Source organism: Salvelinus namaycush, chromosome 30, assembly GCF_016432855.1.
Source record: "Salvelinus namaycush isolate Seneca chromosome 30, SaNama_1.0, whole genome shotgun sequence".
Taxonomy (NCBI): domain Eukaryota; kingdom Metazoa; phylum Chordata; class Actinopteri; order Salmoniformes; family Salmonidae; genus Salvelinus; species Salvelinus namaycush.
Genome location: NC_052336.1, coordinates 15314528 through 15333184, shown reverse-complemented (window position 1 = coordinate 15333184; position 18657 = coordinate 15314528). Strand labels below are relative to the sequence as shown.

General features: G+C 45.0%; 1 protein-coding gene across 3 annotated transcripts in view; it reads right to left on the bottom strand.

Annotated features, from left to right (window-relative positions):
- Window positions 1-6308: 6308 nt before the first annotated feature.
- LOC120024852 (furin-1-like) overlaps window positions 6309-18657 on the bottom strand; it is a 100560-nt gene continuing 88211 nt past the window's right edge. For all 3 annotated transcript variants that reach the window (XM_038969175.1, XM_038969174.1, XM_038969176.1), the window contains 7 exons: window positions 18209-18309; window positions 17257-17360; window positions 16820-16937; window positions 15044-15223; window positions 14841-14965; window positions 13658-13786; window positions 6309-10116 (listed from right to left, as the gene is read on the bottom strand). In XM_038969175.1, the coding sequence (XP_038825103.1) occupies window positions 9503-10116; window positions 13658-13786; window positions 14841-14965; window positions 15044-15223; window positions 16820-16937; window positions 17257-17360; window positions 18209-18309 (1371 nt within the window). In that variant the 3' untranslated portion in view covers window positions 6309-9502. The remainder of the gene's footprint in view (window positions 10117-13657; window positions 13787-14840; window positions 14966-15043; window positions 15224-16819; window positions 16938-17256; window positions 17361-18208; window positions 18310-18657) is intronic.

Here is an 18657-nt window from a genome sequence, read left to right as displayed (position 1 = left end):
CTATTTTAGAGGCCACCCTCAGGCAAATGAGTCCGGTACATCTGGATCAGAACCAGGTTATTCTCCAGTGCTGTGACCCTGATAAAAAAAAGTCCTGAAAATAGTGATGACTCTGTCACTACAACAGCATCCTCCTCTACTGTCCATATCCCACAGCTGACTTAACATTTACCATTGCACTGAGCTGTAGTATTTCTTTATCAACATACATCTGTGAAAGTGTTTTTACAGCTCCCAACAAGATTTTTATGTTGCAAAGTCAAAATAAACAGAACTAGTTAGTAGTATACGTTTATGTACCAGGGAAAACAAGGCTATGACTTTCCAGAGTCACACAAAAAGCTTAGTCTTTGATATTTCAACATAGTATGGACAAAAACGCTTTTAGACCTACAAGCTAAGAAGGCTATGGATATGGGAATCTCAGTTGTCATGGTTCTTGGGGCGTCTACAGCTAGAGGGCCCTCATGGTTCTTGGAGTGAAGACAAATGGTAGAAGGTTTGAGGGTGTTATGAAACGGGAGTGGTGTGGCGTGGTGCTTATAATATAATGACACCTAACTGAAGCTAGACTGAAAAGGCATCAATACCTTCCACTCAGCAGGACCTGAGAAAGCAAAAAACTGGAGACAACATTTTATGCCCGACCAGAAGACTTACTAAAATGATAACATTGACTCTGAATTTCAACAGTTACACAGTCATTGACTATCCTATTGACGCTTGAGGACTGTTAGAAAGGAATGTAGGGACCATCGAATATCCTGCGTTGTGAGATTGTAATATCCTGGAAGGGTTTGAGGGTACAAGGGGGTCAGACAGATAATAGTAACCACTGTTAACGGCTCTATCAGTCAGATACTCTCTTTTTCACCAAATGACTTCTGAGTGTGGGTGTCCACTGTACAGCAATGTCCACACCCACTGGGTCTCAGGCTTACAGATTTAAGTCAAATAGCATGAGATGAAAGTAGACAAACAATAGAGTGTGCGATATGAAGGCATAGTCAGTGGACATTCTGAACCTTGTTTGAGGTCAGTAGGTCACATGACCAAGGAGCTATTGACATTTTAAAGTTTTAAAGATTCATGTAAAATCGAGTGAGATGAAAATGGACAAACTCAAGGGTGTGCAATATATAAGGGTAGTCAGCATACATTCTGAACCTTGTTTAAAGTCAGGTCACATGACCAAGGACCTATTGAAATTTTAAAGTTTGAAAAATTCATGTAAAATCGAGTGAGATGAAAATTGACAAACTAAAGCGTGTGCAATGTGTAGGCCCACTGAGTGGACATTCTGAACCTTGTTTGAAGTCAGTAGGTCACATGACCAAGGAGCTATTGATATTTTAAAGTTTGAAAAATTCATGTAAAAACATGTGAGATGAAAATGAACAACCCAAAGGGTGTGCAATATAGAAGGATAGTCAGTGTACATTCTGAACCTTGTTTGCGTCAAGTAGGTCACATGACCAAGGAGCTATTAAATTTCGAATGTATAAAACGTTTGTACTTTGTTTACGCTCCCTAACTAATTCAACTAGGAATACAAAATGCTGCTCACATTTCCATATGTTTATTAGCTTTGGAATGCGAATTAATGTACATATCGTGAAAATAAGACCTGTGCAAAGTTGTGCGCAATTTTTCCAACATCATGACACTAATTTGGAGTCTGTGGCTCAAGTGGTTTGAAAGCTATTGAGGTTTGAAAGCGTGAATATCCAACTTGAAACTGTCTTTACCTCGGTTCCATTTTTCACATGCAAAAAAGCGCTTTTCGGGAGTGTTCAAAGCATGCCATTCCGAGAGCAGCATTTATTTTTCAACTCAAAGCAAAGAGCCTAATCAATCCTCCATGACATCAAAATAAATCATAAACAACAGAGTAGGCTAATTAGTCCTTAGTTTTGGGGTTATGCTGAGGTAAAACAATTTGGCTAATCTATATTTCCAAATCCTATTCTTGAAGATCAAGGGGTACTAAATTAATTGGAATGACCGGAAATCCGACAGACTGGTGTTTTTTATGTAAAGATATAGCGTAATCGTATTATCTGTAGTAGAAAGCAATGGGTTAGAAGAAGCCTACGTAACCAACCCATCAAGTTAAATGCAACATCCATTTATGGCCAACTCTGTAATTTATCCTGCAATGGATGTTGTTCATTTGGTAATATTCTTTTTTGTTTTTTTCTAATGCATCTTAACAGGTTGACGTTTATTGAGATGAGTATTGTCCTCGACGCAGAGCTGAGCGATTTCCGCTAAATGACCCAGCTGCAGTCAATATTGTACAAATTAATATAACCAAAAATGTGCTTTTTGTTCTTAATTTAACCTTCGGCATTAACAGTGGTTAATGTTTGTTTTAAAATCATATTTTATGACTGTGGCAATTAGTGACCACTCTGCATAGCTGCCTCCAGAACAAGATTCATGACGAAAAACGTCAACCTGTGCCTCTTAAGGGGAAAGTATTCCAGATGTAACTTAATGTACGTTACATTTGGGTACGTTTGGGTAACGTTAGCCAAAAGTTACGTTACTGATTACAATTTTGGACAACTAAACTCAGCAACAAAAAAAACATCCTCTCACTGTCAACTGCGTTTATTTTCAGCAAACTCAAATGTATTTATATAGCCCTTCTTACATCAGCTGATATCTCAAAGTGCTGTACAGAAACCCAGCCTAAAACCCCAAACAGCAAGCAATGCAGGTGTAGAAGCACGGTGGCTAGGAAAAACTCCCTAGAAAGGCCAAAACCTAGGAAGAAACCTAGAGAGGAACCAGGCTATGAGGGGTGGCAAGTCCTCTTCTGGCTGTGCCGGGTGGAGATTATAACAGAACATGGCCAAGATGTTCAAATGTTCATAAATGACCAGCATGGACAATTAATAATAATCACAGTAGTTGTCGAGGGTGCAGCAAGTCAGCACCTCAGGAGTAAATGTCAGTTGGCTTTTCATAGCCGATCATTAAGAGTATCTCTACCGCTCCTGCTGTCTCAAGAGAGTTGAAAACAGCAGGTCTGGGACAGGTAGCATGTCCGGTGAACAGGTCAGGGTTCCATAGCCGCAGGCAGAACAGTTGAAACTGGAGCAGCAGCACGGCCAGGTGGACTGGGGACAGCAAGGAGTCATCATGCCAGGTAGTCCTGAGGCATGGTCCTAGGGCTCAGGTCCTCCAAGAGAGAGAAAGAAAGAGAGAGAGAGAGAATTAGAGAGAGCATACTTAAATTCACACAGGACACCGGATAAGACAGGAGAAGTACTCCAGATATAACAAACTGACCCTAGCCCCCTGACACATAAACTACTGCAGCATAAATACTGGAGGCTGAGACAGGAGGGGTCAGGAGACAGTGGCCCCATCCGATGATACCCCCAGACAGGGCCAAACAGGAAGGATATAACCCCACCCACTTTGCCAAAGCACAGCCCCCACACCACTAGAAGAATATCTTCAACCACCAACTTCCCATCCTGAGACAAGGCCGAGTATAGCCCACAACGATCTCCGCCACGGCACAACCCAAGCGGGGGCGCCAACCCAGACAGGAAGATCACGTCAGTGACTCAACCCACTCAAGTGACGCACCCCTCCTAGGGACGGCATGAAAGAGCACCAGTAAGCCAGTGACTCAGCCCCTGTAATAGGGTTAGAGGCAGAGAATCCCAGCGGAGAGGGGAACCGGCCAGGCAGAGAGAGCAAGGGCGGTTCGTTGCTCCAGAGCCTTTCCGTTCACCTTCACACTCCTGGGCCAGACTACACTCAATCATATGACCCACTGAAGAGATGAGTCTTCAGTAAAGACTTAAAAGTTGAGACCGAGTCTGCGTCTCTCACATGGGTAGGCAGACCATTCCATAAAAATGGAGCTCTATAGGAGAAAGCCCTGCCTCCAGCTGTTTGCTTAGAAATTCTAGGGACAATTAGGAGGCCTGCGTCTTGTGACCGTAGCGTACGTGTAGGTATGTACGGCAGGACCAAATCGGAAAGATAGGTAAAAGCAAGCCCATGTAATGCTTTGTAGGTTAGCAGTAAAACCTTGAAATCAGCCCTTGCCTTAACAGGAAGTCAGTGTAGGGAGGCTAGCACTGGAGTAATTTGATCAAATATTTTGGTTCTAATCAGGATACTAGCAGCCGTATTTAGCACTAACTGAAGTTTATTTTAATGCTTTATCCGGGTAGCCGGAAAGTAGAGCATTGCAGTAGTCTAACCTAGAAGTAACAAAAGCATGGATACATTTTTCTGCATCATTTTTGGACAGAAAGTTTCAGATTTTTGCAATGTTACATAGATGGAAAAAAGCTGTCCTTGAAACAGTCTTCATATGTTCGTCAAAAGAGAGATCAGGGGCCAGAGTAATGCCGAGGTCCTTCACAGTTTTATTTGAGACGACTTTACAACCATCAAGATTAATTGTCAGATTCAACAGAAGATCTTTGTTTTTTGGGACCTAGAACAAGCATCTCTGTTTTGTCCGAGTTTAAAAGTAGAAAGTTTGCAGCCATCCACTTCCTTATGTCTGAAACACAGGCTTCTAGCGAGGGCAATTTTGGGGCTTCACCATGTTTCATTGAAATGTACAGCTGTGTGTCATCCGCATAGCAGTGAAAGTTAACATTATGTTTTCGAATGACATCCAAGAGGTAAAATATATAGTGAAAACAGTAGTGGTCCTAAAACGGAACCTTGAGGAACACCGAAATGTACAGTTGACTTGTCAGAGGACAAACCATTCACAGAGACAAACTGATATCTTTCCGACAGATAAGATCTAAACCAGGCCAGAACTTGTCCGTGTAGACCAATTTGGGTTTCCAATCTCTCCAAAAGAATGTGGTGATCGATGGTATCAAAGGCAGTACTAAGGTCTAGGAGCACGAGGACAGATGCAGAGCCTCGGTCTGACGCCATTAAAAGGTCCTTTACCTTAACATGTGTAAATATTTGTATGAACATACGATTCAACAACTGAGACAAACTGAACAACGTTCCACAGACATGTGACTAACAGAAATGGAATTATGTGTCCCTGAACAAAGGTGGGTCAAAATCAAAAGTAACAGTATCTGGTATTGTCATGCTGGAGGGTCATGTCAGAATGAGCCTGCAGGAAGGGTACCACATAACGCACAACTTTGAGATTGACAACAAGCTCAGTCCGATGATGCTGTGACACACCGCCCCAGACCATGACGGACCCTCCACCTCCAAATCGATCCCGCTCCAGAGTACAGGCCTCGGTGTAACGCTCATCCTTTCGACAATAAACTCGAATCCGACCATCACCCGTTGAGACAAAACCGCAACTCGTCAGTGAAGAGCAATTTTTGCCAGTCCTGTCTGGTCCAGCGACGGTGGGTTTGTGCCCATAGGCGACATTGTTGCCGGTGATGTCTGGTGAGGACCTGCCTTACAACAGGCCTATACGCCCTCAGTCCAGCCTCTCTCAGCCTATTGCGGACAGTCTTAGCACTGATGGAGGGATTGTGCGTTCCTGGTGTAACTCGGGCAGTTGTTGCCATCCTGTACCTGTCCTGCAGGTGTGATGTTCAGATGTACCGAACTTGTGCAGGTGTTGTTGCACGTGGTCTGCCATTGCGAGGACGATCAGCTGTCTGTTTTGTCTCCCTGTAGCGCTGTCTTAGGCGTCTCACAGTACGGACATTGCAATTTATTGCCCTGGCCACATCTGCAGTCTGTGCCTAAGGCACGTTCACGCAGATGAGTAGTGAACCTGGGCATCTTTCTTTTGGTGTTTTTCCAGAGTCAGTAGAAAGGCCTCTTTAGTGTCCTAAGTTTTCATAACTGTGACCTTAATTGCCTACCGTCTGTAAGCTGTTAGTGTCTTAACGACCGTTCCACAGGTGCATGTTCATTAATTGTTTATGGTTCATTGAACAAGCATGGGAAACCATGTTTAAACCCTTTACAATGACGATCTGTGAAGTTATTTGGATTTTTACAAATGTCTAGTAACTAGTTTAGTAACTAACGGATTATGTTAAGAAAGTAACCTATCCAACCCTGGGTGGAGGCCACATACTGTAGCTCTTCTGGTGCAATACACAGTACTGCGGATGTAAGAAACAGTTATACTTTTACTTTCATTTACCACAATTGTCCAACTCCTGTAGAGCTATCCTTTGACTCTATATATATGAACTGCCATTGTACTCTCTTAGAGCACAGCACTCAGGTGAAATAAAGTACTCAATCTAGCTGGACAGAAGATATTGATTGAAATACAGCCAACCATTAAATCACATAGAAAAGCACATGACAAATCCTGAAGTTTGCATAGATCTTTATTTTTCATAGAATCTATCAATTAAATAAAAAGGACAAATTTAACAAGAGCAAAAAAAATCTTTAAATTACACTGCACCATATATATATAGTACAAAAATAGGCCTTATTTTAGAGTTATGTCCCGTCTAAGGTAGTCATTCTTCTACATTATTCATAGGTCACTGTTTCTGTAAGGTATAATATGTAGCCCCAGGCCAAAGACTTCATAAGGAGAGGTGTGGAGAGGTGGACAGAGCTGGATGGGCCGTATGTCCAGAGCTCTGTTTAACCCCCATGAGTGTGTTTCTTCTGTAGTTATAAACACACACACAGCCTCATTCAGCCCTTTAGTGTATGGGGATGGGATACATTCTCAATCTGCTCCCTCCACATCCAACGCTGTATCTCAGCATACAGAATGTCTGCTCCACCACCGTCACCAAGCAGGGGGTGGAGAGGGAAAGGTCTCTCTGCATTAAAAAAGAGGAATAACAGAAAGAGCTAAAAAAAAAAGAGGACATATTCATCTGATTTATGAATCAATGCATATAGAAAACCTCAGATTGCGTCATCTCCCTAACTCAGGCTCAGCAATCTGGAGCAGAACTGTACTGAACACAACTCTAAATTGCCCTGTCTTTGGTAATGCCAGAAACTCTGCTGCAGTCAGATGTAGTATTGAGGCTGCACTGCAAGGGGCACAACCTCTTTCCCAGCAGCTGTCCGTTTCCTTAGACATACTGTTATAATGCAATAGAGATTTTTACATTCAGGAGTGACCAACTTAGAGGAAACAATGTAATTGGGGGAAGTACGTTGGGACATTCAAATGATTGCCTCAGCCACGGCTCAACTATAATTCTGGTAGGAAGATAAATCTCTTAGGATCTATCTTTTATTTCTTAAATTTAAGGGAACAAATTATCATCAATGACAGCATTACTGCACCTTACATCAGCCAAGGCTAAATGGCACACTATTCCATCTGTGTAATAATTACATATTTTGCTCAAAGTTGGCCGTCAATACTTTGCACTCAGAGGATAGCAACTCCCCAATCTGTGTATTGAAGATTAAGTCTTCCTCAGCAATGTTTATAATTACATAAGAATTAAAGCATAGGGATCCCCCCCCACACACCTTAAAAAACAATCATGAAAACAATATATTCCGAGGGCATAAATCAGGATATATTAAATTACATTTAAGTTGTGCCAAAACAGATTAGGGGAGGAGAGAGACAAAAATGAGCGAGACCGCAGCCCTACCACTGTAGATAAAGACATTTCCGTCTTATTATTACTGTAGAAGTGTAAATCAGTGAAAGAAACTCCTAAGGTTCAAAAGAAATATCCTTTTCTGAAAAGCTTTCACCTTTGACCTATATAATCCTTCATCATTGCTATGGAACACATATACTCTGCTGCCGTTGCTGTGTGATATGAGTGAGGACGGGATGAGCAGCTGCATCAATCTTATATGCATGTTGTCACTATGACATACCACTCTCAGCGAAAAAAAGAACTTCAAGAAAAAAAAGATGGCTGGATCCAATATTTGTCCAATGGATGAATTAATGAGGTACAGATTGTAGAAGGAAGATATGCAGCCAAAAATTCACTTAAGTTTTTCAATAAAGATACAGTTTGAATAGAAAAAAAACCTCCCTTGGAACACATCTGAGCTGTAGTGTCGTTCAGGATATAATTCATTGGCAAGTATATGAAACAGATTATCTCTAGTTTGCATCGACATCCCTGATGACGACTGGAGGGCGAGTGGAGAGAAGCTGTGATAAGTCTCATTGACAGATAAAAGATGTTAAAAGAAGTTTGCTTATTATAGCCAACCTCAGTTCTTTAACATAGGCAGTTCTTTAAAGAACAGCAGACAGGGAAATTACATAGGCCAACAGGTATCATAACTGAGCCTACAAACACAACCACATCCTTAGTATTCCTAATGTGGTCATTCCTTCCTTTTGCTCAACTGGACACCTGCTCACACACTTGGCCGGCACACACACTTGGCCGGCACACACTCAGACACACAAAAACACATACACACATAAGACCAACATAGTGCAACGTGTGTGTGATGAACAGCATTAAAAGAGCAACAGAGTAGAGAGAGTGGAGTGCCCCGTCTGGTAATCACGGCCAGACTTTGTTATACTCTCTCTCTCTCTCTCCTCTGCAGTGCGTAAAACCCTTCTCTCTATCACACACTCCTCTCACTACCTGCTGCTCAGAGAAGCTAAAAGTCACTTCTACTGTACTGAGCCCCATCCACAATACATCTCACTAACACTCTCACCCTCAGAAGCTGAGCAATTAAAATACTTCAGTGGAAAGCCAATTTCCTTGGGAATGGGGTTTTAAATCATAGAGGCAATATTATTTTGGTCAAAATTCTGAGGCCCAGTAAAGCGTAGCTGGGTGAACTGCTGACCTATCTTTGGAGATCTGGCAGCGAGCGAGCACTCGGCCCGAACCCCATCCCCCCCATGCTGGGGGTAGAGTGAGTGTTGCTAGTCTCATGGACTCATAGCCTTGTATCCAGCCAGAGCTGAGAGAGAGATACAGTCATACTGCAGCATGGACACACTCAGCAGCTCTGGGAGGGCCTGGGGCTGATTCACCAAAACGGTGGGACTTTGAGGACTCCGCTGTGGCTTCTCAGAACCTGACCCTACCCCGATCTCGCTGTCCACTGAACACACACACAGTGTACCCCCAATTTACAATCTCATCTGGCTACTGCACTGGAACTGGAGATGAAGAAGAAAAAAAAAGGAGGGAGAGAGCAAACAATAATGGTTTGTTTATTGTGACAGGGAAACCCTGGAGCCGTCCGGGAAATGGGCTGTGTTCAGAAAACACTCTGTCTGATGGTGATTGAGGGCGAAAGGGCACAGAGAGACAGTTTAATAGAAAAGCACCCGAGTGTGAAGCGAGCGCCGAGCGCGCCCAGGCCATCCCTGTTCCACGTGACTCCAGTCTCCCATCAGGTCACCCACTACAGAGTGGAACACTAAACCTGGGGGATGAAACCCGATGAAAGGAAGAACGAGGGAGCGAAACAGGGAAAGAGAAACCAGAGGGGACCATGAGGACAGGGAGCCCGGAATTAGACGACTCAGAGTGATTGGGGGAGAGGCTGTAGAAAGCAGGAATACGAAGACAGGAGGGGGTTAAAGAGCACTTTGTGTTTTGATAAAGGCAGTCTTCTCATTGTGGACGTCAAACTCATCATTGTCGGAGTCAGTGTTCACCCCCTCGTCGCCCCACACTGTAGGGATACCGCGGTACGACACCATTCTGCTGCTGCCCCCCAGGCTGAAGCCCCCCCTCAGGCCTGAGCCGGCCTCCTCCAGTGAGGGCAGTTTGGCCAGGACTCCAGATCTCAGCTGCAGCAGAACGAACACCCCAGCGAAGGTGGCCATGATGATCATGCAGCTGAGCACAGCGATGGTGACGGGCAGGCGCGAGCTGAGCTCTGGGCGGGGACCGGTGTTGCCCTGGCCCACCATGAAGTTGCCAGGGGACTCCCTCTGGATCTGGTTGAGGTGCAGGCAGGTGCTGGACACAGGGTCCAGGTGGCTGTGAGGGGGGCAGGAGAGGCAGGCGCTGGGGCTGAGGCCGCTGCAGGTCAGGCAGGGGGCTTGGCAGGGCAGGCAGGAGGGGACGGAGGCCGGATCCACAGAGTTCCCCATGGTGTAACTGAGGAGCTGGGAGCCTGCGGTGTAGCCGGCTGGACAGCCCCTCACACAGCCCTGCTGGAAGAGGTAGTAGCCACCATTGCACTCTGCATACAGGGAGACAAGAGGAGAAACAGACATATTTTAGTACTGCTGGTGTTCAAATTCTTCATTTAACACGGTTAGTGCACAACCACCGGTAATGAATGGATATAGTTCACACAAACCTTCAAATATGTGAACTGTATTTGAATAGTCTGCCATAACAATCATGCAGCACATTACGCATCGTCTCATTCTGGGGCATTAAAATCATGAGCCTGTGAATGTTCCCTCAACTCAAGCTGCATAATGTTCATGTAGCTTCTGCTAGAATGAACAGTTTCCTGCCGCAAACTGTTTAGAGTGTGAATGTGTTGATGAGCTGTGCAGATTGTGTGCCGAGACAAATGCAGCGTGTGTAAATCCCTCATCAATCTGAGGAGAAATGCACTGTAGCATATCTATGCCCTGAGCCGTGCTTTGCCAACCCAGTTGGAAATAATAATATCGCAGATATATGGACTTTCTAATAAGCCTGCACATCCATGAACAGTTTGGCAGTGGCATTAGTGTGTTATCACCGCAGTAGTTTCAGTAGCAGCACCCTGATTTGGAAAGCTAATCTCACACAGACAGCTACTGAGGCTCCACAGCCTACACGGTCAGACAGACTATTACCCCAATCTAATTACTTGGTTCATAATCAGTTGTCATTCTCTCCCTGTTGAAAGAGTTGAAGTGGGTGGGAGAGAGAGGAAGGATCAAATGAAAGCGGACAGCAGGAAAAGAGGAGGACAGAGGAAGGAAGAGAGAGGAAGAGGGTGGGAGTAGTGACAGTGTTGAGGGAGAAGGGGTTGATGACAGAGGCAAGAGGGAGGAGTAGGGACTAAATTCCAACAAATGATACAGTATGTCTACAGGGCTGGTCTGGCTGCACTAATAAGAGTTGTCATCTGCTAACTGGCTGAATGTGTTGAACACAGCCAGGCCCGGTCCTGGCCGTTCTGCTGCTCTAGATGAGACCAACAAAAATTCCCACCCTCCTCATATACCCCCACAAAACTAGAATAGTCCCATTAATTAAGTATTTTCCAGACGTTGAAGTGAGGTTCATTTTAGGTTCTGAATGAAAGGTTAAAATACATATTTTCCAGGTGTTCAAATTGGGTAAAATTTCAGTTCTTAATGAAAGTTGAAAATACGTAATTTATAGCCAGCCGTCTATGTTTGGACCAAATGAAGGTCGGTCCAGACCAAACTTTAAAATGTATTACTCCCCCCCCCCCCCCCCCTGTTTTTCTCCCCAATTTCGTGGTATCCAATTGGTAGTTAGTCTTGTCTCATCGCTGCAACTCCCGTACGGACTCGGGAGAGGCGAATTTCGAGAGCTGTGCGTCCTGCGAAACACAACCCAACCAAGCCGCACTGCTTCTTGACACAATGCCCACTTAACCCGGAAGCCAGCCACACCAACGTGTCAGAAGGAACACCGTGCACCTGGCGACCATGTCAATGTGCACTGCGCCCGGCCCGCCACAGGAGTCGCTAGTGCGCGTTGGGACAAGGACATCCATGCCGGCCAAACCCTCCCTAACACTGACGATGCTGGGGCAATTATGGGTCTCCCGGTCACAGCTGGCTGCGACCGAGCCTGGATTCAAACCCAGAATCTCTAGTGGCACAGCTAGCACTGCGATGCCGTGCCATAGACCACTGCACCACTCGGGAGGCCCAGACCAAACCAAATATAGGCGTCTATAATTGGTTCAGATTTGGTCCGGACCAAAAATCTACATCCGTGGGCGTTGAAATCAACAACAAAAAAGAGACTGGTCCGGACAGGACCAAAAAAAAAAAATGACACCCAATTGATGTTGGCGTCAGTCGGTGGGGTGTAGCCTAGTGTCGGCCTGCAATGGAATTTTATGAATGCCCATCCATTTGGTAGGCCTACTGTTCCTAGAACAGGCAGTTGCATTTGCTTTATTAGTCCTGATTCCCATGACTAAGCTACCCAACTTTATCAGGAGTTATCCTGGGCCTATTTGCAATGAGAATCAATGTGTTTACACAACGGCAAATGCAGAATTATTTTCTTTTTCACTATGATCAGCTCGTCAAATATGTACGGATACAAACTTGAAACCAATGTAACCCACTGGTAGTTCATTCATAATGTCATTTATTTTGTTTTACCTGTCCTGTTTTTAGGATTGTTTTGGGGCAGAATTGTGTGTTGTGTGTTGGTGCGTCTTAGTCAGTTTAGCTCGGAAAATGCAGTCCTCGCTAATCTGCCCCCATGTTTACTTTATCGCAGCAGATGTCTCTGAGGACGAGCTGATCAACAAACTCAACCATCCAGAGTTCTAGCTTCACAACCTACATCTATGCCATTACGCCACTCACTATCTGATACAGTATATAAACAAGTGTTAAATTGTGATACCCAGGGGATCCTGCAGGGGTCAGACTGTTCCTATCTCTCCCAGTCTTATTCTAGGGCAGTGGTCTCCAACCTCTAGCATGAATGCTACTTTAAAAATGTAAACATGTCACAAGCTACTCTTTTTTTATAGCTTTCAAATAGGCACATTATTTTATTCTCCTCTACCATGCAACTCTTCCCCGGATCCTTAGTGAACAAGATTTGTGCTTTCTGTCAATATACCCGGGTAATATAATGGTTAATAAACAGTATTTGTCATGACAGGCCCCATAAAATTATGTTTTGTATTTTCTGAAATCATTTCTCGCAGTTTAATTTGATCTTTTACTCTAAATATAACAATTATTCATAAAGAAACAAAAATGGTGTCCATGTCAATGCTTAAACCACATCAGAAGACAAGTTTTGATGTCTATAGAACATGGCAGTTTGCAAAGCAATCGCCACCCAATTGATACAAATAATCATGATATAGCCTAGTTCTGTGAGGTTAAATGTTTGTTCACATTTAATTGAGAAGGTTTATGGGGAAAGTCCTGTCTACCCACAAGACGCCGGCTATCATTAGACAAACGCGCTCACCAAACAATATTGCCGGATTTTAATTGCCAGATATTGTGTTACGTTTGGATTTTTAACTCAACAGTGGCTAACCAAGGATGGGATAATGTCAATGTGCCTTTGATTGGATAGTAGCCAGGAGCCTTATGTTTACGACAGTTTGCGATGGAACACATGAAAAAAATGCATGTACTTTAAGAATTCATTGGCAAGCTTATCATAGGTGGGCTGCGAGCTGCTGGTAGCTAACGATCTACCTGTTGGAGACTCCTGCTCTAGGGTTTTACCTATACAAGCCATACACTTTTGATAGGAGAGCCAGTGTTTCATCTCTCCGGTCTTACCTGTACAGTGTAAATGTACCTGTTCATTAAATGGTTAGGTTTAGGGTAGGGGTAGGCAACTGAAGCCGGCAGAGCCACAGTGGGGCAGACTTTTGATCCATTAGACCATGATGGATTAACTTAGGTGCATTTGTGCTGTGCAGGAACAAAAGCCTGGGCACACCACAGCTCTACGAGACCCTAGTGGCCTAACCCTAGGTACAGAATCTACATTCTCTTACAGTAACCAATGGTAACCAACAGTAACATTCTTACCAATGCAGATCTGCTGTAGGTCAAAAGTCTTACAGCTGCCGTTACTGGACTGAGAGAGGTCCTTGGCTGTGGAGCTGGGAGAGTCTGAGCCTGTACCATACAGCACCAGGGTGAACTGAGTCAGAGTGCCTAGAGAGAGGGAGGGAGAGAGTGTTACACATAAGCAACAACAGCACAGGCCTCCAAGCCACCGTATACGCCAACAAGGCTTTGGCACTCTTCAGGGTGGGTTCTGTAATTGCAGCTTCTAACCTGCTCCTTTTATATTCTTGGATTTCCTAGATGGAATGACAGGAAAAGATTCCTAGAAGTAAAGCATTAAATGTATAAGCATATATTCTGGTGTTTCTCTACAGACCCGTTAGTTCAGAACAACACTTCCTGGGAGAGCCATTTATATGACGAGCCCTTTGAGGGTCCAACTTCCTAAATCCCAGAAGGGGGGGGGGGGGGCTGAGAGATCTACAGCCAGAGGGAGGGAGGGAGGGAAAGCGAGAAAGAGAGAGAAGAGTGAGAGAGAGAAAACAAAATGAAAGAGCAAGAGAGAAAACTACAAATAAACCCCAAAAAGATTGTCTGAGAGGGCCTGGATGGGCCTTAGGTCATAGTTATTCTGGATCAGCCTGGGTCAGCCTGGGTTAGCCTGGGTCAGCATGGGTCAGACAGCAGGGCCCTCCACTCCCCTGCTTGATTTACTCTCCCTGGTTTAATGAAGCTGATTTAGAGGTGGGTGTGTGGAGCTAGAAAGAGACTGCCTGACAGCTTGTATAAAAGGGATCAAAATGAAAGCTCTCAAGGCACAGACACTGCTGCCCCTCGCATAAAACACTCCCTGTTAGCATCTCACACACACAAAATCATCAACACATGAATGCCGTACATACACACTATGAAATACACAAATCCATTAACACATAAATCAAGCACTTACTGCACATGCACGCACTCTCTCTCACACGCAGTACATCAATGAATCAAACACATATGATGCACAGATAAATGCAAACACAAGCATACATCCCGTCACACACACATTCTTTGACATCCCGTCACACACACACTGCTAGTCAGACACGGCTGCACTAACAGAACCCCTGTCACTCTCTCTTTCTCTCTCTTAGCTCCCAGACAATGTTCCAGACATAACAATAGCAAATAAGGTAGTAAATGAGAGGTGTCTTACCATAGTCGCTTGCTCCTGCCACGTTTACCATCTCCAGGGTCCACTCCCCCAGGGGGTCCTCATCCCAGGAGTGTGTGGTCATGAAAGCCCAGTCATTAAAGCCCTCTGATGAGTAGTCATGAGGCCTGCAGAGGAGAGAGACAGGAAGTATGTAATACACTGTGTGTGTGTGTGTGTGTGTGTGTGTGTGTGTGTGTGTGTACCTGGGAGCGAGCAGTGTGGAGCGGGTACCCTGTGGGCTGGTCAGGTAGATGCCCAGGTTGCCCCTGCGGTTGTAGGAGAGGGTGAGCTGGGCCTGGGCATGTTCTAGGGAGCTCACATGGTTGGCTGTCCCAACACAGCCATCCACTGTCTTGGTGATCAGCAGGTGACTACCAATGTTCCTGACACAGATAAACAGCACATCAGCATATATGACCAAATACATACATTTACACAAAGACAGCATAGTGATTGAAGATGACAATTGGCTTGGAGTGGCTTGTGTTTTCATGTTGCTGGCTTCTGGTGTCTATGAGAAAGATGTCACAGCTGGGAGTGAGCATGTGACAGCATCTGTGTGCGTGACTATAATGGTTCTCTGAGTGTGTGAGTGATGCTGCATGAGTGTGTGACTGTCGCTCTGGACTAGTGTGTGAGAGAGAGACTAGTGTGTGAGAGAGAGACTAGTGTGTGAGAGAGAGACTAGTGTGTGAGAGAGAGACTAGTGTGTGAGAGAGAGACTAGTGTGTGAGAGAGAGACTAGTGTGTGAGAGAGAGACTAGTGTGTGAGAGAGAGCCTGCTGAGGGCACAGGGTTTGCAGCCTTGAAAGAGGATTAGCAGCTCAGGTCCTGCAGCAGCCCTGTCCTCTACAGGAGAAAAGTACCAGGCTCCCTAGACTCCCCTCAATCCGCTTAGCAGCTTACCCACATCCACAACAACTGAACCCAGAGGAGGAGAAGAGGAGGGCTGGGGAGAGAGAGGAGGGCATGAGGCTTTACAAAAGCCGTGGCGCCCAGCTAATAGAAAATACGGGCCATAATCGGTGAACTGGGTGTGAAAAAACACACCGCTTCCTCCTAATTAAATCCCTTAAAATGTTAGGATCCAATCCGCAGCAGTCAGAGAGAGTGAAGGAGAAGCAACACCTCTTGCACTGTACAATGCACACTGCACAAACACCATGCCACTAACACCTTTAACACAGGCTCCAGTGGTAGGCTGTGATCTGGGGACCAGTACAGAAAGAATACAACAGGGCTGGGATCCTGTCAGCTACTGTATGTAGCAGAGGCAGGGTTAAAGACAGTAGAGATAGAGAAAGTGTGAGAGGAATACATGGAGACAGAGGAAGAGATAGAAGGAGCACAAGACAGAGGGAAAGAGAATGAGAGAGGTACAGAGAGCAAGAGCAAAGGAGCAGAAAGACAGCAAGAGCAAAGGAGTGAGAGAGTGAAAGAGTAAAATATCGACAGAGGTTTAGAGACAGCCAGGGAAGTGTGGAGAACATGGAAGCAGAGAGAGACTAATCTGTAAGTGATTATTTCCCTTAAACATGCTCCCCCAGGCTCAAAAGATCATCACCCTAGCACACACACAAGAACCCACCAGAGCATATCAATGGGCCCCCGGTGCCATGCTCAGAATGGAAACATGACGTGCAGTCACACTGAGGTATGACAGCTCGGTCCCACATGAGCACCTCTCACACCTAATGCCCATCACAAACCAGCCCACACACAGCAGCGCTCATCACCTCCACAGCCGACCCCCCCCCCCCCAGATGTGAGACACTCACACACACAATCTGAAGCATCCTATTCTATTAAGGATCACATAGGTTTATTATATGTTAATCACCTGGTAGGTTAACTGTACTATACCCAAAACCAATGTAATCCCTATGAAGCTAGTACTGATGCTCCTGCCAGCCAAACAGTGAGTGGTATTACAGGTAGAGTTGGTAGAGCTGTTGTGTGAGTGTATGCGTGCAGCTCACCTGGGCTCTGCCACCATGGACAGCACACATTTTTTCTGTGGCCCAACGTTGGTCCAGTTCTCAGCCAGAGCCACGATCGCACTGGCATCAAGCAGACCATACCCATATGAGTGGCTTACTGAGATCGAGCGATAGAGGGAGAGAGAGAGAAGGAAAAAGAGAGAGATGGATATCAGACTGCTGAAAGGCTACTTCATCACGATTCCAGTTCCAACTCAATAAGGGCCTCTTCACTATTAGATTATTGCATGTACCCTGCTGTGTGCCCAGTAAAACCTCTCCCTGAACTTTGGAGCCATGGCTTTCTGTAATTGCTTAATGTAGGCAACTTTAAATCAATTGATGTAAATACAATATAGATCAGTCTCCATTGTGCAACTGACAGGGCACAGGAGTGATGGTCAACCGAGCTCAGCTAATGGAACGCCTCGCTGTACCTTTTCGGCCGACCCCATTGGTATTCCAGTCGTTGGTGAGGAGGTGGGCGGGATGAGAGGTCCTCACGACCAAATGCTGCATGTCCCTCCATGTCAGGTTTTTACTGCACACACACAACAACCATACCTTTCATCAATATAGAAGATTCCAGATCTGAAATACACTTAACATAATTATGAAGACAGTACAACATGCAACAACATATCCTACTGTACCACAATGCATAGCGACAAACTGCAAAGGAAATGGCATTAGGTGCCCAAGTGTGCTAGAAGAGTTGAACATCAGGCTTAATGTTACTGCATTGAAAAGATAAAAAGACCAGAGATCCCTCTGTCAGTCTCATCTCTGCTCTCCCACACTCTCCTCTGTTCTCCGTATAAAATCCTGTTACTGCAGTTCCACCCAGCAGAGCAACAGTAAAAGCCTACAGTAAAACAGAGTCAAATAGTGTACAGTACCCCAGCGACACAGTGAGTTCAAACCTCATCAGCTCTCTTTTACTTAAAGGTCAGCTTTGACTGAAGGGAAAGTCAAAGCCCTGCAGTACAGTCAGACACTTTTAATGGACAGGGAACTACAGAGGTTTTTAACAGGTCACACGTGCCCCGTTGCCTAACCAGACTACAGTGCTGAGCTGATGACACGTACATAGCAGAATGATAGGAGATAACTGACTAATCTATTCTGATCCACAATGCATTATTACAAGACAGTTGCCTTCCCCCAAGAGTTTGTCGAACTTCTGAGACATCTCTGTGTGTGTGTGTGTGACGGCAAATATTTGTGAACAGACAAAAAAAAACAAAGGAGGGAGAGACAGACAGAGAGAGATCATAGAGAGAAAAATAGGAACAAGCAAGGGGACATTGAGACAAACATTAGACAACCAAAGGAAGACAGACAGAGACAAAGATAGAGATAGACAGACAGGTGGTAAGAGTCACTCACTTGGCTTCCAGTGCGAGGGCGATGATCCCAGCAGCCAGTGGAGCCGAGGCGGAGGTGCCCGTGTGGGTGTCAGTACACTTCTGTCTGAGGTCCGTTGTCACCTGACAGGAAGAGAGTTTATAGTTAGATATGGTGCTGCGCATACCGGGCCGAAATGTTAACACCTAATATATGGGCAAAAATAACTTTCTATTGAAACAATCAGTAGGAGTGTAAGTTATACACTATAAAAAACATATTCTACTCAGCCACATCTACTTTGATAGATGTTTATTTATCAACACATGGTTAACATGATTAATCATGAATGTGGAAACATACACCAATTCATTAATCATGTGTGCACAGCATGCCTCATGGCAAGAGGTTGGAATGAACGTCCATTATACAGTATTGTACTGTAATCTCTCCTAGTGAGAGGCTCTCCTTCCTCCACATCCCTCCTGTGT